Source organism: Callorhinchus milii, unplaced genomic scaffold (genome assembly GCF_018977255.1).
Source record: "Callorhinchus milii isolate IMCB2004 unplaced genomic scaffold, IMCB_Cmil_1.0 Scaffold7, whole genome shotgun sequence".
Classification (NCBI taxonomy): domain Eukaryota; kingdom Metazoa; phylum Chordata; class Chondrichthyes; order Chimaeriformes; family Callorhinchidae; genus Callorhinchus; species Callorhinchus milii.
In genome coordinates this window covers 17,729,232-17,755,513 of record NW_024704748.1, presented here as the reverse complement: position 1 = coordinate 17,755,513, position 26,282 = coordinate 17,729,232, and the positions used below count along the sequence as shown (strand labels likewise).

General features: G+C 41.6%; 1 protein-coding gene across 8 annotated transcripts; it reads left to right on the top strand.

The window, feature by feature from the left end:
* Positions 1-10,653: 10,653 nt before the first annotated feature.
* Positions 10,654-24,553, top strand: cdk1 (cyclin-dependent kinase 1). Of its 8 annotated transcripts, none has more exons than XM_042336586.1 (8): positions 10,654-10,727; positions 17,703-17,767; positions 18,512-18,668; positions 20,302-20,425; positions 21,303-21,473; positions 22,752-22,915; positions 23,164-23,302; positions 24,151-24,553. In XM_042336586.1, exons 2-8 carry the CDS (start codon positions 17,731-17,733, stop codon positions 24,262-24,264), a joined length of 906 nt encoding a protein of 301 aa, XP_042192520.1. In that variant the 5' UTR covers positions 10,654-10,727; positions 17,703-17,730; the 3' UTR covers positions 24,265-24,553. The 8 variants fall into 8 exon arrangements, with proteins under 8 accessions (XP_042192520.1, XP_042192522.1, XP_007895308.1 ...); XM_042336588.1 differs by lacking the exon at positions 10,654-10,727 and adding an exon at positions 13,791-13,889 and having other exon boundaries at positions 17,710-17,767; XM_007897117.2 differs by lacking the exon at positions 10,654-10,727 and adding an exon at positions 13,792-13,889.
* The last annotated feature ends 1,729 nt before the right edge of the window (positions 24,554-26,282 follow it).

The window sequence follows — 26,282 nt, the reverse complement described above, 5'->3', positions numbered from 1 at the left end:
CATCTATTAAGTCCCTCATGTGTATCTTTATTTTAAGATATATTTAATATTCACATAAATGCAGTGTACTGATGCTATGAATGTGCATCTCTCACTAAAAACCCTTCAGTGCAAGTTTGCTGCTGCTTTTCAAGAATTGAACCTTCAATCTTATAAGTTAATTACTATGGATCAATAAGATTGTGAAACTTTTTTCCTTATTCATTAGTGTATTAATAATCAAATACTGGTTTGATCTCTAGTGTTTGCCAATAGCTCACAGTCTAAGCTGACCCTTCACTAGGGGAAAACTGCATTGTTGGAAGTGCTGCCTTTTGGATTAGACATTACAGTAGAGCTTGTATGCCTGTTAGGTTAGACATTAAAGATCATGTTGTCCTGGCCAATAACCCTCCAGATAAACTGATTTTTCACTTAATGGCTGTTTGTGAAACATTAGTGTGTCCAAAATGAGTGCTGCATTTCAGGATTTGCACCCAAGCTTGGGTGGATGGAATGGGGGGGAAAGATGGCCAAAAGCACAATCAAAGAGGAAAGTCTTGAGGGAGGCGAGGAAAGGAGTAATTCTAAGGGACTCCAGGATGGAGCTCCAGAGAGTGGGGGCAGATACACTAAACGCTCAACTGCCAATGGTGGAGCGGAGGCGTGAAGCAGGCCGTGCCTGAGTGGAGGGAGCGGCCTGGTGGGTAGGGCTTCAGGAGGCTTCAGAGGTAGGGTGGGACAAGACCATGGAGGGATTTAAAGGTTGGGACAAGGATCTTGAACCTGAACCGTTGGGAGATAGGGAGCCTGTGGAAGAGGATTTCATTGAAATCTTTGAGTGTGTCATAGGACGTTTGCAATGATAAGGGTGTCTCGACACATATAAAATGAAAATACCCTAAGGGCGAACAATGTGATGCAATACAAAAAGCAAAAGCAATCATGGAAATTATTAAATACCAAAAGCATTTCTTGCAAAGTTTTGTACAAGAATATTCACTGCTTTTGTAAGATAGCAGCACAAAGTCCATTTTAATAGCAAACAACAATAACTTATTTATCAAGATTAAAATGCGATAATAAGCATATATTACACTAGTACCAGGGAACATGAGGTCCTCATTAAACAAAGCGAGTCCATTCATTTCTCACAACTATGGTTTTGTAGATTAGGAATTAGTCACAGCATACAACATGCCAAGCCTGTCACAGAGACACACACACACACACTGAGGGGTTTATAGTACAATACCACTTTATAAATTAGAGTCGTTGAACCTAAACAGGTGTATTTAGGAACCAACTTAAAAAAAAATACAGAGATATAAATTAAAGTACCTCACACCCCCCAACTCTACCTCCACACTCAATTCGAGGACCACTGCTGTCCTCACAGACTGCTGGTCGGACATCAAGTCCTGAATGAGAGCTAACTTCCTGCAGTTCAATGTCAACAAGACCGAGGCCCTCCTGCTTGGCTCCCATCAGCGCCTTCATACCTTGGGCGCTGACAGCATCACCCTCCATGGCTGCACTCTACATCTCACAGAGCCGATGAGGAACCTCAGCTCCTATTTGACCCTCAACTATCCTTCATACCCCACATCTGTGCCATAAGCCGCTCCGCTTTTTCCCACCTCCGCAATATCGACCAGCTCAGCCAATGACTCACAGCGCAAGCCCCCGAAACCCTCATACACGCATTCATAACATCCAGTTTCGACGACGCAAACTCCCTGCTTGTGGGTCACCCCAACTCCTCCCTCCACAGGCTTCAGATCATCCAGAGCTCTGCAGCCCATGTCCTCTCCCACACCAGGCTCCGTGACCCTATCACCCCCATCCTCACCCGACTCCACTGGCTTCCAATCACACAGAGGATATAATTCAAGATCCTGCTCCTCACTTTCAAAGCCCTCCATGGCCTTGGTCCCCCCTACCTCTGGGACCTCCTAACCCCCTACTAAGCTGCTCGCTCCCTCCGCTCAGAGGGCTCCGACCTGCTCCAAGTCCCCTGCCTCTCCTGCCCCACCATTGGCGGGCGGGCCTTCAGCCACTCTGCCCCCCACCTCCATCTCAGTCCGTCCGCCTTTCCCCTCCCTTCAAAACCCATCTCAAGACCCTCCTCTTCAACCGTGCCTTCAGTCACCCTCCTTCCCCTCCCTGTCTTCCTCCCTCCCTGATCCCAAATCCCTAGCTCAGATCCGAAACACTGATTGTCCCGCATCTTGGGATGTCCTCCCAACATGAAGGCGCTATACAAATGTATTTTTGTTGTTATTGAAATTACAAATTACAGGAAGTAATTGGTGCTAGCTACACATTTTTTTCTGTTAAGTGTCTGACACTTGTTGAAACCCATTAATCTGCTTATGAGTATTCAAATCATATACACATAACCAGCTCCACATCCTCATGCCACAGACTCTAGAAATTTCCCCGTGACTGTAACGGAATATGCACTATTCCTGGAGGGACACGCCTTGCTTACCTAATTGCAAGTTGGCTAGAGCCAAAGATTAGGGACACCAACAACAAAGTGCTAAGCAGTCAAGGATGTACACCCAAGCTGGGGGTTGGGATCAGGAGGGGCAGGGGGCTGACCAAAGGATGGAATTCCGAAGGGTGGGCGAAGAAAGGGGAAGGTGGGAGAAGAAAGACTGAAGACCACCAATGGTAGGGGCAGCAGGGCAGCAGACATGGAGCAGGCCAGAGTCCTCTGAGTGGAGGGGGCTGCAGTCCGGTATGGGGTTAGCAGGTTATAGAGGAAGGGAGGATGAGGATTTGAACTAGATGCTCTGGGGGATTGGAAGCCAGTGGAGCCAGACAAGGATGGGATTGATGGGATCACGGAATCTGGTGCAGGAGAGGACATAAGTACCCAGAGTGTGTACTAGGTTATCCTACCCATTATGTTTGGGTTGCACGGTTAACAGGTGTAAATAGGGCCGAACTAAGAAGAATTGCCAATTGAGAAGAATTGCTGTCGCCAGTAAATCACTCTTCCTCTCCAATTCTTGCCAACAAGCCAAGGGGGCTGGTCTGTGATCAGCAGCGCCTTGGAGTATTGCGGACCCTTCTGACTACAATTTGTAAGAAATTGATATGGACTGTTTTTCAAATATTATTTTGCCAAATCAAGCAAATGAATCACAAACAAAATTGAGTACAAATCCAAATATCATTGCTCATTTCAATTCTTGCTGATGTTTCATATAAAAATTCTAGTGTCATTGTATTTTCTTTTGTTCTGCCTACAATGGACACTAATGCATGTGCTGATGACTGCAGACTTTAATGCATCCGCAAGCTTAACAGAACCTAGTGGAAAAAATGACAACAGTTGCAGATCACTGAGAGCTGTCCAAACCGATCAACACTTTATCAATACATGGAAACTGCTCAGCATTTCATAATCCCCCTTGAAATGTTTACTTTGATTTTGCTGAATATTCAATAACTTTAAAATTATATCATTCAGTGAGATCATTCAGTTTAGAGTATTAACTTTCTTAATATTTGCCAAAATGTAATACATACTTTACATTAACAGTATACTGAATCTAAAATACAGTGCAAACAATAAAGCAATTAATAAGTACATCTTAAAAGGTGGTTTGGACATCAGATCTGAGGACTGCTGCTGCACTTATCTGTGGGTAATGTTAAACATATCTTTCACATGGTGCTGAAACTATATCGTTAGCATTACTGATAAGTGTACCAACCTTGGGCAGGAGAATAGTACAGGAATAGATTCCGAAATCAAAACACCTCCATCAATTCTGCTTCAGCTAGTGCATACGTTTCTCAGAATTCTCCATTGATTGAGTCCACNTTTTTTTATATAAATGGTCACATTTCCCACCTCCGTCCATACTCACAACTTATGCAGCCAAAACCCTTGTCACTTGTCAGCTGGACTATTCCAATGTCACGCTCACTGGTCTCCACAGCTCCATCATACACAAAATTCAATTGATTCAAAATTCTGTCGTCCGTATACTCACCCGCACAAAACTCGGGACCCCCTACACACCAGTCCTTGCCAGGCTACATCGGCTCCCAACTACTGAACAGATTGATTTCAAGATCCTCTCACTCGTTTTCAAATCCTGTCATGCCCTCGCACCTCCCTACCTATCCGATCTGCTTAAGCCTCACTCCACCACCTGCTGCCTCCTCTCGGCTGGCTTTGGCCTCCCATTTGTCCCTCGTCCCTCCGCTCCACCATCACCACTACTCCCTGAAACTCTGGAATTCTCTCCCTCAATCCCTCCTCTTTGCCCCCCTCCCTTCCCACTTTCAATCCCACCTAAAGGTCTTCCTTTTTGATCGTGCTTATGGTCATCTCCCCCTGTCACCCCACTCCCCTTGGCATCAGACTTCACCACTGTCAAGCACTCCGGGATGCTACCCTGCATGAAGGGCACTACATTAATGCCATTGGGAAAATCCAATAATGTATTTAGTTACAGTTCTCCGATACAATTCATTGTTACATTGGCATCACTTTTAAAACAAACCCAATAATCTTTTCCTCAAAAAAAGTCATTTCTCCCCTCCACAAACAAAACTATCATCTGAAAAAAAATCAGTTCATGGTCTCACAGAATACAACAACAACTTACATTTATATAGCACCCTTCACACGGGTAGTGTTTCGGAGGGAATATACAACCAGATTTAAATTTAAAATAATGGCTCACTTACAACTCACTTCTTTGCACAACGCACAGAAAGACAGAACAACACTTTTACCAAATATTACAAAGTTTTGGATAGTTTTCTGGTTGAGCAAAGTCCAGTCATTCTCAGAATAAACTCTGATTATCTAGGACACATCCACAGCCAAATCTAAATATCTTGCCTGAACACAAGTTAAAACTGACTCCACAAACTGAAACTGCTTTCAAATTAACATTAGATAACTTTTGGTTAAAAAGAAAAAATTGTAATACCAACAGTTACTTAGCAAGAACAAGAAAAGGGAGTATAAACTTACACTGCCAAATGGTAACACTCCATTTGAATGGTTTAACAAGCGAGGATGAAATGTACAAGTGGGTTCAAGTCACTGGATTGTGACTCTGGGTCCACTGTTACAACACTGGCCCTTTTCTGCACAAATGTACTTTGTTGCATCAATACATTAAACTATGTATTCGACACCAAAAACCTTTCTGCATACAAAATATCAATGTTCCCTCTCTTTGAATACTTCTTATTAGAACAGTGGTCTGTGACGTGCACCAACACAGCTGTGATAGTGACTGTCAATGAGTTACTGTTCCCCCTCCCCCAAAAAATGTGAGAAATGTTTGCTCAACCAGCATTCATACTTCAAATGTTAAAAATGAATCCAAGCAACATAACATTGATTTTTTTCTTCTTCTGTTCCATTGGGGTAAGAATGACAAGGTTTTACAATAAACATTGCAGCATCTGGTTTTTAGTTAAATTTGTTTGCGCTCATTGGTTTGTGCTGGTCTAACGAAGGATGCTTCTAGTTATACGAGTGTACAGTTATGTGTCAGTACAGAACTGAGACGCTGTGACACTGAGTGCAGAATCGCTGTAACTCAATGCACCACCGTAGATGAAATCCTGGAAAATAACACATCAGCTCAATGGCTTTGAATACCATGTAAACATTGTAAATTACAGTCTTTAAATGACAGGTCACAACTAAAAAAGAAACCTGCTCCAACATTACAACTGTTTAGCAGTCTTGCTACCAAAACAGTAGTCGGTAAGTATGTTTTTTGCAGACATATAGTACCATATGATTTCTAGCCCATTATTAAATATAAATGAATAGAATTTTCAAACACAAAGTGCATAAGTAGAAAGCTTCTAGAACACTATTTAAACTAATAATCCATGCATTTGTCATAGTGCCTTATCATGTCAGAAGGAAGTCTCAAAGCAATTCACAGGATTTTCCTTGGAATCAGTCTTTCACTTTTGCTCAATGTTTATAACAACTTGCATTTATATAGTGGTCTTCACGCTGGGTAGCATCCCAGAGCGCCTCACAGTGGCAGAGTCTGACCCCAAGCCAGAGGAAGAGGAGGGGTGAAGTGACTCTAATCACGATCAAAAAGGAAAGTCTTTAGGTGGGATTTGAAGGTAGGGAGGGTGCAAGGCGGAGGGATTAGGGAGAGAGTTCCAGAATCTAAAGGCGTAGTGGCTGAAGGCACTAGGTAAATAACTGAGTGGATACCGAAGTTGCACCGTTCCAGTTGTCACTTTTTAAATAACAGTGGAAGGTCCCTTTGCTTAAGAAATGTTCATATTTGTTACAATTCTAAAGTGTCCTTTTTAGTTCTGAAGGAATCTTAGGAATAAGAGCTCAGTGGGAACTAATATTTGTTCAAGTCAAGGCACTTGCTTATTTAAAACGCATATCATTTTACCTTGAAAAATCTCAGTTGCTCATCTGAGTGTGGACTATCCACAGTTACGATTGAAATAACATTAGTTTGTGTCACCAAAATAATAAATGTAAAACAGTAGACCTATGTGCCCCACCATTATTTAGGGTTAAGACTATGGTGTGAAAATTGCAAACTATACTGTGTTAATTAACACTGCTGATAATCATAGGTTGCATTTTTTATCCAAATAACTAGAAATATTGTACATTCACCAATTTTCTGATATCTACAGCAATATCATTAGTGGGAAACTGTACTTATATATGAACTATGACTCTGGTGTGTTTCTTTTACTATTAAAAGGCACTATACTTTAACAGGAAGTTGTTGAACACTTTGGGGTTTTAGTAAACACTGTACCAACACCCGAATGCTTGGCAAAGGGAAGTACAATAGAATAAGGTTATATGGCATCCCTTCTAAGATTACTTCACTTATGAAACAATTTCTGCTTCTTTGCTGTTATACAATCGGAGTGCAAAAAAACTGCTTTGTAAAACGTGAAGTTAACAGCAAGTCAATATGGACTTCATATAGTTTGCCAGAAAACAGGAGTAGGAAGGAACACAATGTCACAATCTACAATTGAAAAAATCTTACAAAAGTAACCAATTAATTTTAGGGTCCAAAATTCATTGATAGGTACACTTAGAATTTAGTTGGTTGGGGTTGGTTAGGCAAGATATACCACCTTCTGAAACTACATTTATCACTAACTTATGCTGAAGTATTACAGTTGTTCGTAGGCGTCCAGATTCTGACCCAAGTGTCCACTCTTGCAGTCCGAGTCTTCACAGGGAAAGCATCACACGTATACCCATCCCATCCTCATTAAGAACCTACGCACAAGCACCCTCCACTTGCTGATCATTTGAACTGGACTACTTTTCCTTCCATGACCTTCTGTTTTATTAAAAGGTAATATATTCTAGTTCTCTGTATTCAGATAGAAGATGAGCAACCAGGAATGTTTTCAAATATCAATAATGTTGACAAGGTTTATGAATCATCTAAATCCCTCAAAATGTTACTTATTTTGAGTGCGACTCCCAACCTGTGGCATTATCCTAATATGAAGTATTTAATTTCCTGTATTTTCAGTGTATATATATATATATATATTGCACCAACAACCCAGAAGCCAATTTTCACTTACTATATAATGCACTTTATTTTAAAAATTACAAGCCTGTCTCTTTGTGTAATTATCATACCCTGGCATGCCACTTATCACAAATATATTGAAAGTAGTTTTGCATATGTAATAATAATAATCCTTGTATTTGATATAACACCTTATTGTGTCTTCGAGACATCTCAAAGCACTTCACAGAATATACTGTAAAGTGAATTGACTGTATATTTTGTGGGCAAAATTCTATGCATCACATAGAATAACAACTGCTCCAGTGATGAATTACAGACAAGTGCAGTGAGCCTTGTTAACGGTGAAGATATCTACACACAAACTTAGAAATGGAAATATGCCCAATCTGTCATTGACTATTTTATTCTAGAAAAAAAACTCATTCCCACACATCACTGCACAATTATGAAAGTGAGGAATAAGCAACATGCTAGAAATCACAGTATAACAATAAGGATTGGACTTCTGTATCCATCATCCATTTGATAATCCATTTTGTGTCTTTGTTCTACTACGCTGCAGTTTTTCATCCAAAAACTGGATCACGATTGTTTGCATTGTGATTACTGGTGGAGTCCTGTAGCTCAGTGGTTAGAGCACTCGCTTTGCAAGCGAGAGACCCGAGTTCAATTCCAGGCAGAGGGCGAAACCTTGGGCAAGTTTCCTTACTCCACACAGAGCCTAATAATAATCCCTCCAAAACCAAAAAACAATAACAAATTGGTCATTTTCAATCTACGACTGTTTGTGGGACATTGCTGTGCGCAATTGGCTGCCGGGTTCGCCCACAAATATACAGTCAATTCACTTTACAGTATGTTCTGTGAAGCGCTTTGGGACTTCCTCCTGACGTGAAAAACGCTATATCAAATGCAAGGATTATTATTATTATTATTTGGCGTGGCTTTGAAAAGAAAACATGCTCGTGTTATCTGTTATAGGAACACTTGCAATGAAAGGAAGCAACAAGTAAAAATGGTTTCAAGGTTCTCACAGATTCACATCTAGTTCAGGTTCAACTCACAAAGAATCATTATTTTTTACATGATTGATGAGCTACAGAATAAATATTTTCAGGTGGTAGTTTGAATGAGCTCATCATCAATAACATGTGCATCGTTATTACCTTGTTTAAATAGACAAGCACCCAATCTTTCAGGAAACCCCACAGATTGTACCAGTACTTTGTAAAGTCGTGCATGCAGTGTGGACTTCCAAAGTCCAACATGGTTCTTAAGAGTGAACGTTACAATGGTGCCAATCCCTTTGTGTGTGGTGGAAATTCTGTTAGGTTACGTTGCTTGGTGAGGTTTCATAAGATTGCAGAAATGTGTAATTTGATAAATAATAATCCTTGCAGTTGACACAGCACCTTATCATGTAGTCGAGACATCTCAAAGTGCTTCACGGAATATACAAAGTGAATATACAAAGTGAATTGAATGTATGTTTTTGTGGGCGAAATCCAGCAGCCAATTAATTGATCCTACAAACAGTCACCGACTGAGTGATTTGAGAGATCATTACCCCCGGAATGTGATCTGCCAATGAACTAACAACCGGATTCGGACTGACTGAGGTAAGCAGAGCTCTGCGGAGTCAAAAAAAAACTTGTTTAAGGTTTGGCTCTGCCCAGGAACTGAACCCCGGGTGCCTTTCCTTTGCGAGGCGAGTGCTCCCACCAATGCGCTGCGGGACTCCAGAGTATCGTTGCAACAGAAACCTGCATCTTTCTTAATAGGAAAATAAACAGATTAAAATATTTTAATCGGAAAATCAACAGATTCCCCCCAAGACTGAAACAGAATAATATAAACCGACTCCCAAAGTTTTGGATCCGTTGTCACGCGGGTTTCATGCTTGACATTGCTGCTGAGCTCAGACTGCACAGGATTTGCCCAAACTGAGATGACTCTCTCTCTCTCCTGAAAGCAGTCGGGAATCCAAACCCAGAGAAGTTATCAGATCAAAGTTGGAGATACAGTTGTACTTAACTTCCTCTAAATGCCGAGTTCACACGCTGGGACTTGCATTGAAACACGTCGCGTGTGTGTGTGTGTGTGTGTGTGTGTGTTGTGCGTTATTCCCAAACGATTAGATTACACATCACATCAATACCTTCGGTTCTGTGTTTTTCTTTAACCTTCACAGACAAACCGCGGCTTGAGTTTCCAGGTCGGTGGACTGTTTGATATCTCTTTACTTGGAAGACTTAAGTTTCACTTCAAAAAGCGCGTCTTCCTGCAGCTCTCAGCGTGTGTTTAATATCTCTGATCCCGAAGGTTTACAACAGATGCAAATCCGAAGTCCGAATAATCTTTTTAAAAAAATAACTTTTAAGAGCTCGTCGGGTGGGGTTTGCATTGTACCTCGACATTAAATCAGTTGCGGTGCAGTGTTTAATACGGTCAAGTGTAGTAGTTAACGACTGAGCAAGTCAGTGCAGAGGCAACTCCTGTCTGGGAAAGTTATTCGTCGTCAGTGAAACTCGGTGGCTGCTGTGTTACAGGGCTCAGCGTTAACACTTCTCCAAAGGTTCAGCGAACGCGGTGCCGCTTTCTACCGAGTTACGAGTGTGTGGATGCGAAGGTGATTTTTTTTTGTGTGTGTGTGTGTGTGTGTGTGTATGAGCCGCGTACAGCATCGGGGGCTCCGGCGAGGAAACGACTGAAACGTATATATATATATAAACATATATAGATTACAATAGATAACAACAACAACAACAAAAAACCACCTCACCTGTTGGGTTTGCGGGTCGGTGTCACCACCTCCCGAAGGGCTGGAGGCCATGTCGCTGCTGCTGTGCTCGCAGGTCTGAAGGCACGACTTGTTTGCTCGCTGCTGACGGAGCTTCTCTGGTCGGACCTGTCCCGAGCCTCGGCACCGGGGGCAGTGGCTTCCCTCCCGTTGTCTACCCGCTGGTGCGCTCGGGAAGTCGTGCCCTGGTGCCCCACGGGGTGACCTGCGGCAGGTACAGCGGCCGCTGCCGTGCGTGAGGTCTGCGCGCACTTCGCCGCCCACAGACGGCAGTAAACGCGACCCCTACAGCGGCACAGCGCCGGAATAAACCATCTCTCTCCCCAGGGAAACCCTCCCAGCAACGAAAACGTGTACGAAAAGTGAAACTAAAATCGTGTTGCAGCCGACAGGTTATTGTGAGTTCGCCGGACACCCCCCTCTCTCCCTCTCTCCCCCTCTCCCCCACCAAACCTCCCCCCCGCCTCGGCGTGTTCCTGGAAACCGAACCAAGGTGTTGAGATTGTAATCGTTATCGATGTTCGGGTTAATTTAAGTAAACTTCCAGTTTGCTGCGGTGTGGGGTGTGTGGTGGGGTGTGGGGGGGTGTGTGGGGGGGGTTCTGGAGAACTCGCCTGCGTTTTATTTCCCTGGAATGACTTTGAAGCCCGATTTCACACACCTTCTCTCAGGTGGATCAATAGTGTGCGGATAAACGCGTGTATTGATAGGGAAACCTCGAGTGGGCGATGTGCAAGTCCGCAATCCTTGAATCGATACGTTTTTTTTTCGCGATGCGAAATGGATACTGATAACTCCTGAATAACGGTCTTGCGTTACCTGCCACCAGGAAGCCAGTCCCCCCCCCGTGCATCTGGGGCTGAACTTTACGAATAATAATAATAATAATAATAATAATCCTTGCATTTGATATAGCGCTTTTCACGTCGGGAGGACGTCCCAAAGCGCTTCACAGAACACACTGTAAAGTGAATTGACTGTATATTTGTGGGCGAACGCGGCAGCCAATTGCGCACAGCTTTGCACAGCTTTCTCGTGCTCTTTTTAACCGCAGGCGTGAAATTCTGCGTGCACGATGTTTATGTTACTCTGTGTGATGAATGCTTAAACCATTTCCATTTCAGGAAACGCCAGCACACACCTGTGGGTTTCTCTCTAATAGGCACATCTCAGATTACAGGAAAACAAAACATGAGTCGCCGGGAACACTCAGCAAAGGTCAGGCAGCATCTATGGAGAAAGGAAAGTGAGTCAATGTTTGGGGTTCCCAAGACTTTGCATCAGAACTGAGCTATGTTGGGAAGGAGAGGCTTTTAAGGACTAACAGAGAGGGGTGGGGGAGGCAGGGCAAGGAAGACGAGGTAGAAAATGGGATAGAGGACAGGGGATGATGGTTAAAGGGATGTTAATGATGCAAAGGATACACATATCAGATTACACTCGTTTCAAATACTGATCAAAGTCATCCGTAATGAATCAAAATGTATTTATTTTGTTTCAAAGACATATGAACCTCAACTGTGATAATGAGATAACGGTGATTACAGAAATATTTGTATGGGTCAACACATTTAGTCGAGAAAACAAAATTGTACAATTGATAACCCACAGCAGCATTTCAAACTGAACCTGTAATCATTTTATATGGACTTTCTTTGCTTATGTACTCTTCATGTTGGAAAGCCTGAGCTTTAGCAGGTACTAAGGTCTGCAAAATATTTATGTTTTACGGACTGATCACTATTTGCCTCTTAATTTATTGCTTCTGTATCAGAAAATGGTGGCATTCTCCTGAATGTCCCTTTAAAGAGTCTCCTCTTAATTTCTGCAGCCATTTGGAATGGAGAGACAGATGGAATGTACTCATTATGCAATAATTAAAACTCTGAGATATGGTCAATACATTAGTTTAATGGTAATGGTCAACACATTACATTAAATGCTAAACTCAGAATTCACTTTTGATTTTGCAAAGTTTCTTCTGCAAGAAAGAAACTAATGTAGGTCCCGAGTGAATGGCTTTGGAGTAGAAAGCCAGATTCATACTTCTTGTTTCCAGTTCTTGTTGCGTCAGCTCGGCTAAGGTGTGTAGCCTCTTCTTTGAAGTTTCTTAATCAATCACCGCATGCTGTCATATTTTATGCAGGCCGATGCCGAGTGTGGGTTATACCAGCTGCCTCACAAACAATGTAACCTTGTCAGCGGTTTTCAACTGTACAAAATTACACTGGCAGATATTGCATAAATCCTTGCATTTATATAATTTAATAATAATAATCCTTGCATTCGATATAGCGCTTTTCACGTCTTCTAGACGTCCCAAAGCGCTTCACAGAATATACTGTAAAGTGAATTGACTGTATATTGGGCAAAATGCAGCAGCCCAAAACGTGCGCATTTGGCTGCCACAGAGTCATGGATTGAGTAATTAAAATTATAAGTTTTATGCACAGTTATTATTACGAGGATCTTGAACTGTATCCTCTGTGCGACGGGAAGCCGGTGGGAGTCAGGCGAGGAAGGGGGTGATATCTATGTGCTTGAATTAAAATACTCTGCGGAACTTTACAGTGTAAAAGCGAGAGGCGGTAATGCCAGAGCTCATACAGTCCACATGTACGGATTATTTATGTTTGCACTCCTGTCCTCCAGGGAAGGAAAATAGGAGAATCATGGAGGCGGGATCGGCCCGACATGCACCGCGCGAGTGAAAGGGCCCTATTAAACCTCAATAGACTCACTTGCTCTGAGAAACAGATTGTTTTGCAGCTTTAATCACTATTTCTCTCACTCACTCTCTCTCTCTCTCTGGCCAACAAAAAGAAGAAATCCGGATGGGGAGGGCAGAAATCAATTGATCGGCACACAAAAAAAAAACCCTCAGGGATTAATCTGTCGGTTGAGCTGCGAAGACGTCAATCAAATGCCCTTCAGGAGGCAGAGCCGTTTAAAAACGCAGCCGTGTGGCTGGAAAGGGTCGAGTAATTGCAATCCTTGCACAACTTCAGCTTTTCCAGTCAAACCGCGCAACCCTTTGGGTCATGTTGAGTCGATGAGCAGAAATACTCACCGCTGATTATTAACAATCACAGACTTTCGCCAACTTTATTTTGGTTCCTGACACCACCCCTCCTCCTCCTCCCAACCCCACTCCCCTTCGCCTTTGCTTTTTCTATCTTCCTCCTCCTCCTCCACGCTCGGTGTGAACCCACATTGCACAACTCGGCTCCTAAAGCCAGGTGGGTACGGTGAAGTGACTGTTTAAATGCCTCGGCTCGCTCTCTCTCTCCTCTCTCCCCCCCCACCTCTCTCGCTCTCCCTTACGCCCCGCCCACCCGCTTCTCGGCGCTCATTCGCGCCCTTTCTCCGCGGACACCTCAGAGGGGGGCGGTGAGGACCCCGGCGCGCGGCGCACTGATTGGCGGCTTTGAAAGTAAGCGGCGGCCGCTGATTGGTCGCCGAGTCGCGGCACCCGGTTTGAATCGGGAGCCGTGTAACGGCCGCGAGCGAGAGAGAGAGAAAGAAAATTCAAACGGTGGCCGGACTGCGCGGAGCTGTTGGTGCGTCTCGCTTCGGCGGTGGATAAGTTACTTCTTTTTTCTCTCCCCCCACCCCTCCCTTTTTAAAAATGAATCCTATCCTTCGCACTCGGTTTTTAACCTCCCGAACTTCTCTCCCTCGCAGGAGCGCAAGCGATGCCGGTGCGCGGCCGCCTCCCGGCCACGCCGAGAGCTGCCCCCCCCCTCCCCCTCCCCTCCCCTGCCCCAGGCAGGACGTTTGAGCCGATCGTTGGTCTCGGCCTCAGGTGGAGGCCGTTGTGAGCTGAAGGGGTTTGAGGGAGGGAGTGGGCAGAGGGTGTGTGTGTGTGTGGGGGGGGGGGGAAATGCCCCCCATTTAAACTCTGGCCCGTCTTCCTCTCGGCCGTTTTCCCCTCTTTTGGGGTACAACGGGAGGAGGGGAGTTACTCTCCCCGAAGAGTGTTGTGTTTAAAGTAATCGTTTCTGTACATCTCGGCCCCTTCGGAGCAGTGACCAGTCAGTGTCCGCAGCCGCCGAGGTTGTAACCTTCTTTTTCCCACCATTGGGCGGACAGACGGACGGTGGTGATCCTCCATCTTCTCGATGATGGCGTCCCTCCCGGATGTGGTGTTTGGGAGTCAGGAGAGTTAGTTGGTTGGTTGGTTGGTTTAGTTCGGTTAGCGAGTAAATCGTATTCCTTGTCTGCGGCTGTTGCCAAAAAAAAAGTACAGAACAACCTCGGGTTTCTTGAGTAGGATATCGAGGGGAATGACATTGAACGCCAGTGCCGCTGAGAGGGCAACAGGTTTGAAAGAGTGGGGTATAAAAGCCACGAAGTGGTGAGGAATGATGGGAGTCTCTGATTCTTGATTGGGTCAATGGACCTCTCCCCTCCCCCCCCTCCCCTCCCCCCCCCGCTCCCCTCCCCCCGAGAGCTTTCAAGGGACCATTTTTCAATGGTTTCCAGAGCAAATGACTGCTGAATTATTAGTAAACGTTTAGACTGGTGCAGATACTGAACCGGCTGAGTCTAATAATAATCCCTCGCACTTGATACAGTGCCTTATGTATTCGAGATGTCTCAAAGTGCTTTACAGAATATACTGTAAAGTGAATGGACTGTATATTTTGTGGGTGAATCATGGCAGCCGATTGCCCACAGCAGTGTCCCACAAAACAGTCATGGATTGAAGTGACCAATTTTTTTTTGAAGAAATTATTATCCCTGGAAAAGCGATCCGCCAACCGACTAATAACCATGTTCCTACTTACTGCTAGGTAAACATGAGTGTGGAATAAGGAAACTTGCCCAACATTTCGCCCTGCCGGGAATTGAACAGAGGTCTCTCATTTGCGAGGCGAGTGCTCTAACCACTGAGTTACAGGACAGTAGTTATTGAATAATGTACATAAATTTCCAGAAAACTGAAAAGATGAAATGTGGAGACCTGCAGCTTAGTGGTAATGACCAGAAACAAAAGAAGCCTGTCTGTATTGTACAGTAACCTAATAAGTGACTGACTGATGTATGAGAAGGGGGTAGATCTTGTCTCACATCTCATAGATTACCTTTAGATGAAATGCCAAACTGATATTAGGGTGAAGTGTGCTTACATTTGTAGTACTATGTGAGGATTATCCACTTAGCTAATCCAAAGATGCTTTGGATAGTTGGGTGGTCCACTGTATTCCAGGCCACTGCTGATGACAGCACAGCCAGCCTAGCTGATCGACAGGAGCTGGGGACAGGGAGTCATCCATCGCAGCTCCTGTTAACCCTGCAAGGCAAACCCTTAACATGTAGTAGGGGGGTCCCAGCTGTATGAACAGCAGGAAAGCTTGCCGGACAGCAATATCAATGGTAAGCTGGTTAGACTGAACACACATTCTGAGATCCCCAAAGTTTCGCTTTTGCCATCTTGTATCTAATACTTTCCAGAATTGGGTAAGCAGGATGCATCCCTCCAGGGATAGATTCCAACAATCTATCTCTGAAATTTCCATATGTAGATGGGATGCATGGAAATCTCAGCTTGGTTTGGTTATTCTTAAACATGGTAATTGGTTTCCACATGTGTCAGACACCTGGCTGACCCCCCCCCCTCCCCCCACCAAAATGCTTCACATTGTGGAAACTTGTGTGTTTGTGCCTGCCTAAATCCCTTGCAAAGATTCCTGTATAATCTAAATTTCATCATAACTCGTCTGAATGGTATAAAAGTAAATTAGCCTGCAAATGGCCTAAATGAAAACATCAAAAGGTGGAGCTGGATTAAAATGGGTGTTTTCAATTGGTAAGACATGGGAACCCAGTTATAACTTTGGAACAGTGCTATCTCACTTATAATGTTGGTTTATTGTGGAGCCAGGCACCTGTTTTCTAGTGTTGAGTAGAAACGATCCGATGACCATTGAGTAAGCAATATTTTCAGTCTGTTTATAATGCAGCCTCTGAGCCGTTGGGCCAAATGGCTCAGAGGCTGCATTATAAATTTTATAACATAGTTACCATGTACTGAAATTGCAGGGGTAAGAAACTGAAGCAGGGCTTCTCTGAGGCTGATTGGTCTCTAGGAAGTTCATAGTTTTCTACGAAATTGGATAGATTCAGTAACCAGCCATGTTTCTATCTCGTCTTTTTGATTCATTTTGAGATGCAGATGAACCCTTGATCCTGTAAGTGGTTCCTTAATGAGTTGGTTGGTTCTACATGTCAAGTTTCATGCTTCACATCACCTGTCCTAGTGTGCATAAATGAGCTTGATTTGCTGGTCTGAGGTATTAATTCTCGCTAATATTAAGTTGGAGCAGGGGCAATCTCTGGCAAATGAAATTTGATACTGACAAATTCATGATATTGTAAATTAGAAGTAGGCATGTGTGTACTCTGTGGGTGAGATGGAACTTGCTAAGGAGAAAGCTGAAAAAATGTTTTGGTTAATTTTCACTAACGGTGTTAGTTCACAATAAATAAAACAAATGGACTGCTGGGTTACATTAGCAAATAAATTCAGTTTAAATCTTAAAGGCCAAACTGAGGCTGTACATGGAATGCTGTACATCTGACTACGTCTGGAATGCTGCATGGAGTTCCAGGTTTTTCGGTCAGCCGGGCAGAAGTCCATCACCATGTGTGAGAGTGGCCCTTTCCATCAGCATTGCAGAATTAAGGAATGGAGATGATATGGGCAATTAATGATCAGACTTAACAATTACTGGGTTTAATTTGAAAATCCCAAGTCTAGCTAATGGAATTCATGATAGTTCAGATAGGACCATCTGGTGATTAAATATAAATATGTTGTATTGAAACAACAAAATTACATTTGCATAGCGCCTTTCACTTCGGGAGTACGTTCCATGGCACTGGACAATCAGTGTTTTGGACCTGAGCTGGGGGTCGGGATTGGAGAGGGTAGAGAGTGGGGGGAACGAGTAATCGAAAGCATAGTCGAAGAGGAGGGACTTGAAGGAGGCGAGACGGAGGGACTGAGGGATGGAGTTCCAGAGGGTGGGGGCAGAGTGGCAGAATGGTAAGGTGTTTGTAAAAGTTTATTTGAGTGAGACCTTATTAGTCAGGTCTATGAATCATATTGACAGTTAAGCCTTGAAAATTTGAATAGACATTGCCTACTCGTTATTAAACACAAATATAAAAGCAGCTCCATTTCATCAGTGAAACTTTAGCGATGCACTGCTTATGGTTAATTTTTAGGACTAATTGAACTGAAGAAACCTAGCCTAGTAAGCATCTGAAGGTTACTCGTAATTAAAATCTTATGGGTCAAACTCAAATAACCGTTAGAAAAGGCTATTTTATGTGCAGCTTAGAATTCTAATTCTCTTTATATTTAGTTTACAGGCTGAAGTGTGACCAGCTAGCATGGATGATTATGTGAAGATAGAGAAAATTGGTGAAGGTGAGGTACTCGTTAGATATTTTTTAACAACTTGAGTGCAGGAGCACTTATTTCATGACTCAATATAGATTTCTCCACTATAGCAAATGCTGTTCAAGTGCCCCACCCCCACATCTGCCCAAGAAAAAAATACTTGTAGTTGGAAAACCAGGAATCTATTTAATAGAAAGGAAACGGTGAATGATGCCCTTCTTATTGGTGCCTTTTCCTTAATGATTACACCATTTACAGACATAGAATTAACTGTTCTGAATCCTGCAATTTTTTTAAGGATCCATCCTTTACAATGGTCAAACCAAGAACTATCTTGTGTGAACTGTTGCAGAAAAATAAGTTCATCTATCTCAATGTCATTCTATTCATCTTACTATTACCATTCTAACTTGTGAGCATATTCACGTTGCATTTTGGTGTTAAAAGAACAGGTATTCAATGCATCTCCCCCATCCTGACAATCCCTATAAAATTTCAATTTAGACTGAATATCTTGATTGCATCAATAGTTGCAAAACACATATTTAATACAACAAATGTTTTGTTGCACTTGAGGACACAACTAGGAAATGTAGCCCGGCTGAACATGTGGCTAAATAAATTACAATGAGGATCTCTTCTTTTTTGTTCTAAAATCAGTCTTGTGAAAGAAACTTAAGAATAGCTTTTCATGCAGGATAATTGTATAGATATTACTAAAATATATTGTTTCTTCTGAGGGAAAAGAACGAAAGTTACTGTTTTTTTTAGGTACCTATGGAGTTGTTTACAAAGGACGTCATAAAATCACTCACCAAATAGTAGCCATGAAGAAAATACGATTGGAGAGTGAGGAGGAAGGTGTCCCCAGCACTGCAATCAGAGAAATATCGCTTTTAAAGGAACTAAAACATCCCAACATAGTCTGGTAAGTGGTACTTAAATGTTAGATCCAATAACTGCACTGATTTGGACCATATAGTTTTGTTATGGATTTGAAAACCATATCGATAATTGGTTATAATGGCAAATACAATGTACGTTACTAGTCAAAGCCTTCCATTTGGAATTATGCCTTCTCTTCTCCCCTCCGCACCCCCCCCCCCAACTTTAACTTTTTATTTCCCATCTTAATCTTTAATGGTCTGCCCTTCATTGTGGGGGTGTAAGAGATAGATTGCATCCACATTTCATCTTGACCACAAATGCACATTCCAATAGGGATCACTGGGTAATGATCTGTAGTGAAATCCCTAGCTGATTTCCCCCCCCCCCCCCCCCCCCGCTTCCTTAGCCCAGAGGCATAGACATAGGATCTTTATATGTAGTGCAGTGACTTTATCAGAAGCAGGAGAATAATCTCTGGAAATAATGCCAATAATCTGGTTTAAAATTTACTTAAGATTAGTTGTGATCATTCAAGGTCAGTCTTGATTCATATTCTGAACAAAGTGAATTAACATAAATCAGAACGTTCAGATCACGTCTCTGAAAATCATGCTTTATTTAAGAACTAGGTGAAGCATTTTCTTTCATGGAATGATTCAGGTTTCCTGAATGATGAGAGCCAGCTCCTACTTATTGACGTCACCCAATTTTCATTTAAATTACAGTCAATAGATCCTTAATCTTTTTGTATTAACCTTTCATAATCTCAATGTGGATATTATTATTTTTAATGCTAAGTTAGACAATCATGTCCTTAATCTAAACTGCTAATTGAACAGCACTAGAAATTCTGAATTCAAATCCCCATAGATCCACTTAGGCCTTTGCTTTTTTTAAATTGAAATGTTTACTCCAATCAAACCAATATAAAGAGTACATATAATCTTTTTACTTAGAAGAAAATAAAGGAATGAATATCAATATTTTTTGTACCAATATTCACTGTTTGATTAATAAAACTATTTGCATTGAGCAGTATAAAATTGCTTCAAGTGAAAGATTGATTTTGCTGCATTTGGTGAGCTTTTGTTTTATATTTGGGGATACTACAAGGGATATATGGAGGGAGTCAGTCCAGTTGCATATCACATATAGTTTAGCAGTAATTTACTATTGGGTTTGTGGAGGGTTTTCCGGGCCTAATTTTACCCTTGCAGTAGTAATAATAACAACTGCTAGTGAGACCAGGGTTCAAAGGTCCTCTGTTTGTGACATGTTTCTGTTTGATATGAGAGGGGTCTTGATTCAACAGGAAAGGAAATTCTTGAGACTGCATGGAATTTCCCTTAAGGTATAGTTGACCTACTTGTTTCACACTGATTTGACTTCTAAAGTGTTGAAACCACATGTTTTTATTGTGTGGTGCATCCCACAACTTTGGAAACCTATTACATCTTTTGGCTTCCCAAAGCACCATGAGCAAATTTCTTTGGGGTCTGGTAATCTTTACATTTTGATGTAAATTTAAGAAAAATATCTGCATGGTAGCTATAAAATGTATCCAGCAACTTTTGTCATCGTGTTTTAACTTTTTGAGCTGCATTGAACAGAATGGTCAATTGTGGTCCTGAGAAAATGTAGCACACTTTAATCACTGTTCTTTTCCATTTTAGCCTTCAAGATGTTCTAATGCAGGATGCTCGGTTGTACCTTATATTTGAATTCCTTTCTATGGATCTCAAAAAATATTTGGATTCCTTACCTGCTGGTCAGTTGATGGACCAAATGCTAGTTAAGGTATTTGCAATGTGAATTGAAAGCTTTTTTGTGCCGCATGTTCCTACATCCACTGGTACTCACTGAACAGTGCCTTTACTCATGAGTTCATTGGACCAGTTCAAGAAATTCTGTTCATTTTATTTGATAAGGTGCTATATCAAATGCAAGGATCATTATTATTATTTCCAGGGTTTACTTCATTTTTTTTCTTCATTTGAAGTGGGATGGGGATTGTCTTGAAATCAAAGGCCTTAAAATATGGGCATTAATGTTGTGTTTTGTGATATTTTAACTTAACTGAAGTCCATTGAATTGAAGTTTAAATTGCTCCAAGTGAAGACATTAAGTGATGGCATTTATTGATGTAGGTACATTCTCTTTAAGATGCAGGTGTAATATTTTTGAGATTTTAATTCGTCACTGGTCAAAGTAACACAATCAGTTATTGTCGAACAAGGATTCCCTTTCTTTGTGCCAATATTCTCCCCTCCTGATTTATTCTTCCCTGCCACAGATTGCAGTAAATGCATTGATCTGGCATTTTTCCAATGTGGCCATTAGTCATGTGCATCTTGACATTGAGGTTTTGGTTATTGAATTGGCTGTAGGGTTACAACCAATCCTGTTAATGGTTTTGCCTCACATCCACATTGCATTTTTTTAAATTCTCTTTCTAGTAAGCCAAAGTGGAGATTGATATAGAACCATGGATAAAAAATGTGTACTCAGCAAAGACTAGGGTTTTGAACCAGTGATTCTTGTTTGGCTGTTGCTACGTGTGGTGATGCATTTAACCAGCAATCTATTACTTTGCAAATAAAGAATTCAGTTTAATCTGCAATCTAATTTGATTTACTGATTTAACTGGAGTTTCACAAGCTCTTGTATTTTTCAGAGTTACCTATACCAAATTCTACAAGGAATTGCCTTCTGTCACTCAAGAAGAGTCCTGCACAGAGATTTGAAGCCTCAAAACTTACTGATAGATAGTAAAGGGGTTATTAAGTTGGCTGACTTTGGACTTGCCCGTGCCTTTGGTGTTCCTGTGAGAGTCTACACTCATGAAGTAAGTACAATTGTTGTCTTGTTTGATGCGAGTAACTGACGAGGCAAGAGACTCTTAGCACAGAGTTGCATTTGATTAAATAAGCTCCCTCTCTGAGAAAATTTTGAGTCATAACTGATTAATGTATGGGTAGTTGTATACACTATATGTATATAGTGGCAGCTTTTGAATACATCTGTAACTTCACACTGTTCATTTTATTTGTACTTTGCACTCCATACAGCTAAAGCTTTTTGCACAATTGTCTCATTTTCCACTTTAAATGAGCAACCTCACGTTCTCTAGTAAGTGACTGTTTTGCTTAGGGGACAATGTCACTCTTTATAATCTCTGTTGAATTGCCCACCCCCGATCCACTCATCTCCAAACAATTCATCTCGAGTCTTATCATATTGGAGTATTAGAAATAATAATCTTTATATTTGATATAGGGTTTTATCACGTTATTGAGACATCTCAAAGCACTTCACGGAATATATTGTAAAGTGGAGTGATTGTATTTTGTGGGCAAAACGCAGCAGCCAATTGCGAACAGCAGTGTCCCACAAACAGTCGTGGTGGTTGAGTGACCACATTTTTTGGAGGGATTATTTTTAACTATTTTAAACTTGTGACATGAAAATAGTTATTAAACTGCTTTGTGGGGCTTGCCAATATAGAGGTGACAACAATAACAACAAGATTCCATTTATAGAGCGCCTTTCACGTCGGGAGGACATCCCAAGGCGCTGTACAGTTGGGTCAGGACCCGAGCAAGGGGGAAATGGTCAGGGTGAGGGAAGGGAGGGAGCGAGGAGGGGGTAGAGAGTTGAGAGGGGAGCTGAAGGCACGGTCAAAGAGAAAGGTCTTGAGACCGGCCTTGAAGGAGGAAAGGGAGGAGGCAAGGCGAAGGCACTGGGGGATAGAGTTCCAGAGCCTAGGGGCTAAGACGCTGAAGGCCCGGCCACCGATGCTAGGGCGGTTGGGGCGGGGGATGTGGAGCAGACCGGAGCCAGAGGAACGGAGGGTACGGGTAGGTAGGTAGGTAGGGGGATAGTAGGTCGGAGAGGTAGGAGGGAGCAAGGTCGTGAATGGCCTTGTAGGTGAGGATGAGGATCTTGAACTTAATCCTCTGGGGGATGGGGAGCCAGTGGAGGCAAGCGAGGGTGGGAGTGATGTGGTCCCGAAGTCTGGTGCGGGACAGTACACGAGCTGCAGAGTTCTGGATGACCTGTAGCTTGTGGAGGGAGGTGACATCACCTATTGCAAGTTAATGATTGATATGGTTTGCTTTAAAAGGTTGTGACACTGTGGTATCGAGCTCCTGAAGTACTACTGGGTTCTGCTCGTTATTCTACTCCTGTGGACGTCTGGAGTATTGGCACAATATTTGCAGAAATGTCTACAAAAAGACCTCTCTTCCACGGAGATTCTGAAATTGATCAACTCTTCAGGATTTTCAGGTATAGTGTACAGCTGTTCAGGAATTATTTTGAAGCATTTAATTGTTGCTGTATATCATGTCATGACTTTGAAGTTGGTGTGTTACAACTCTGCAATTAGATTCTTTCAATGATACCATTTCTGGACTAGACTACAGAGGATTATAATTCAGATTATTTATTGATTGGTTGGTTGAATTATCGCTTGTATTGGTCAGGAATATCCCTGCACAGATATATCTTATTAACCTTGTGTTTTCCTTTTATAGGACACTAGGAACACCAAATAATGATGTGTGGCCAGAGGTTGAGGCGTTGCCAGATTTCAAAAATACTTTCCCCAAGTGGAAACCAGGTACCTTGTCGCAAGTTAAAAATCTTGATATCAACGGCATTGACATTCTGTCGGTAAGTGCTTCTATTTTCAACAATATTGACAATACTCCACTTGCCTGGATTTTTGAGTATGTGAGTTGACTTAGTCTTTATCAGTCATACTTTCCAGAATACTTTAAAAAAAATTCTGACATTATGTTTTGTGCTTTAATGTTTGAAGTACTGCTTTTTACCACCTGCCCACTCCCTTCAACTTGGCAGGCACTGGCCTGCTTTGCATCCCCTACCCTGCCACCATTTCTGCCTCCATAACACCATTCCAGAGTCCCTTTGGCATTCTCCTTGCATCCTTCAAGATCCATGCCAAGACAGAAAGGTACAGCGATCTCTTTCGCTGCACCTTCGGTAATCTTCCTATCTCCATCCCCTCTCCTCCTCACCTCCTTGAACAGAACTCCCAGCTTGACTGTCCAGCACTTTGGGACATCCATCTGATGTGAAAGGTGCTATATAATTGCAATTTGTTTTTTAAATTTTGTGTTTTTTTAGTTATTCACTGATAACTTCTAGATGACTTGTAAAGTTTTATAACCAGTGTCAATATTGCTGTAATTTAAGTAGTTGTGTAAAATGTTTGGCTAATCTTAATTTACCACTAATGTTGGAGCCCTTGTATCATTTTGGCTCCAACTGAGCTCCTAGCTGACTTGGAAAAGTTCTGTAGGCTCCCTTGATATTGAAACATCACTGACATTGTCTCTTAATTTTGGTGAGAGCAGTTGTGTACATCACTGCCTGAAGTGAAGTAATTTTCTCAATAAACTAGCCCATGTGGTTTATCTTTTGTGAAAAAGTACTTGTACTATACCGATCCAACAAAACATTCCATTCTCTTCTAATATATAATCATTTTTTACCAGAAAACATTGATTTATGATCCTGCCAAAAGAATTTCAGCAAAACAAGCTCTCAATCACCCATATTTTGATGACTTGGATAAGACGAATCTTCCTGCCAACCTGCAAAAGAACTAATTTGGTTTGAGCTTATTGAAAGATGATTACGTGTCTACTTAGCAGTTAAACTGTGTGCAGTTGTTAAACACATCAAGACCATTGATTTTTATTGCAACTATTGTATTCAAGTTCTGTAGATTTGTTTGTTTATATACATGTTGTCTTCTTTTGCACACCTATACCATGTAGTTGCAACATACTGAACTGTACTTTGTTTCTGTACCTTATAATTCTCATTGTAAATATAAATAAAAGGCCTAACTACACCATGTGGATTAATGTTCTAATAAAGTATGCTCTGAACGTAGGTGGAATGGAATATTCAAATTGGTGTAATGAGAATTTATCTTTGGTAGTTTGTCGTTCAAAAATGTTTGGCTTTAATGATGCTTAAATTTACGCTGTACTAGTGTGTTGCCACTAGATGTCACTTGTGCTGTGTACAAGAGAGGAGAGAAAGTAGATTTTGAGCACTCACCTTATTGGGCACACTTTGTACTTGGTCTGCCCTAGACTTGTGTACTTGGGGTTTTTTCTGCCTTGGATCCTTTGCCTTTGAGTGGTGGTGGGGGTGGAATCTTAATGTTTACAATTGAAACCAAGTTTGTATTAATTTCCCTAGATAACAATCTTCTATAACAGCAATTTCCTGGCATTGTTAATCTATCATTGGCAATAGATATAATTAAGACTATATCCTACACATTATTTCTTTCAAGTGGTAACTTGAAAAAACTGTACATCTCCCTTTCTTCCAAACACAATTAAAAGAGATTCCACCAATATTTTTGTACCTTTCATACTGAACTTTGCCCAATTTTATTGGGTCATTAGGTGTAAAATGTGCTCATTTAGGTCACAGCAAACCTGGCTGCAGTATGACACCATTTCCCATTTTATTTTAAGAATAGTTTGGGTTTTAACTTTTCTTTCATCTAGATTTTGACATTGCAGCTCAACCTACTTGAGTTTCTGTGTTTACCCTTAGTTACCGATTACAAGTCTAGGATTATTCCTACATTAATGTCCCATATTGTCAGGGTGAGGTTCTAGTGTTCTGTCACTGAACCTTTCCAGCAATGAATACCAACCAGTGGATGTTTGTGTTGCCATATATATATAAATTCAAGGAAGACTTTGACTTAGAGGTTGGATTTTTCCTTTTCACACGACTTATGCTATTTCTTATGCTTGAATATTTTTTTTTACCTTGAGACATTGATTGACCAACCTGTATAATTGCAGCTTTTTTTAACATTTATTTTTGGCGACAAAACTTATTTTAAACTTAGGGTTACAGCTTTGAGTTTACATGGAGCCATTTTCTTTTGGGGTTGCACAAACTAGTTTGTCCACTAGTTGTCATGACAGGCCTGGTAAGTGTATTTTTTTATGATTCCTGTGTTCTACCATTATCATTTCTATTCCACTGATGCTTTCTCAATAGAACTTTCTCAAATGTTAAATATTTATTTGAATAAATTACAATCATGTACATTTTGTATCATTATGAGTTCCATTGAAAAAGAATATTTTTATTGTATCTCAATAGGTAATAGTGCATTCTTAAACTGGAGAACAATCTTTTAAATGATGCTCCTGTACAGCTTTCACTAAACAAGTTTGCAGGTTTATACATTTTATGAGATGTACTTTCCCCAGAATACAAGTCAACTCATTTTAACTTGATTGGTCACTAGCAGCACTGCTGTACTGTGAAAATCAAGCTTAACTGGGACATTGGTACCTTATTCTTGACACCAATTTAGAAGGGTAATAAGGGAACTATCTACTAGAAACTATTGCCTTCTTCCCCATTCTATTTCCCCACAACTTTTAAGTGCATTCTTTACCTTTTGAGTATTGCATATCTTTGAAAATAGTTGTTATATTACAGGTATCTTTATTTGATTTACCTCACCCAGATTATTTTAGAAGATTATTTATAACAAAATTATTTATAGAGCGCCTTTCACTTCGGGAGGACGTCCCAAAGCGCTGAACAGTCAGATGTTGGGGCCTGAGCATGTGGGAGG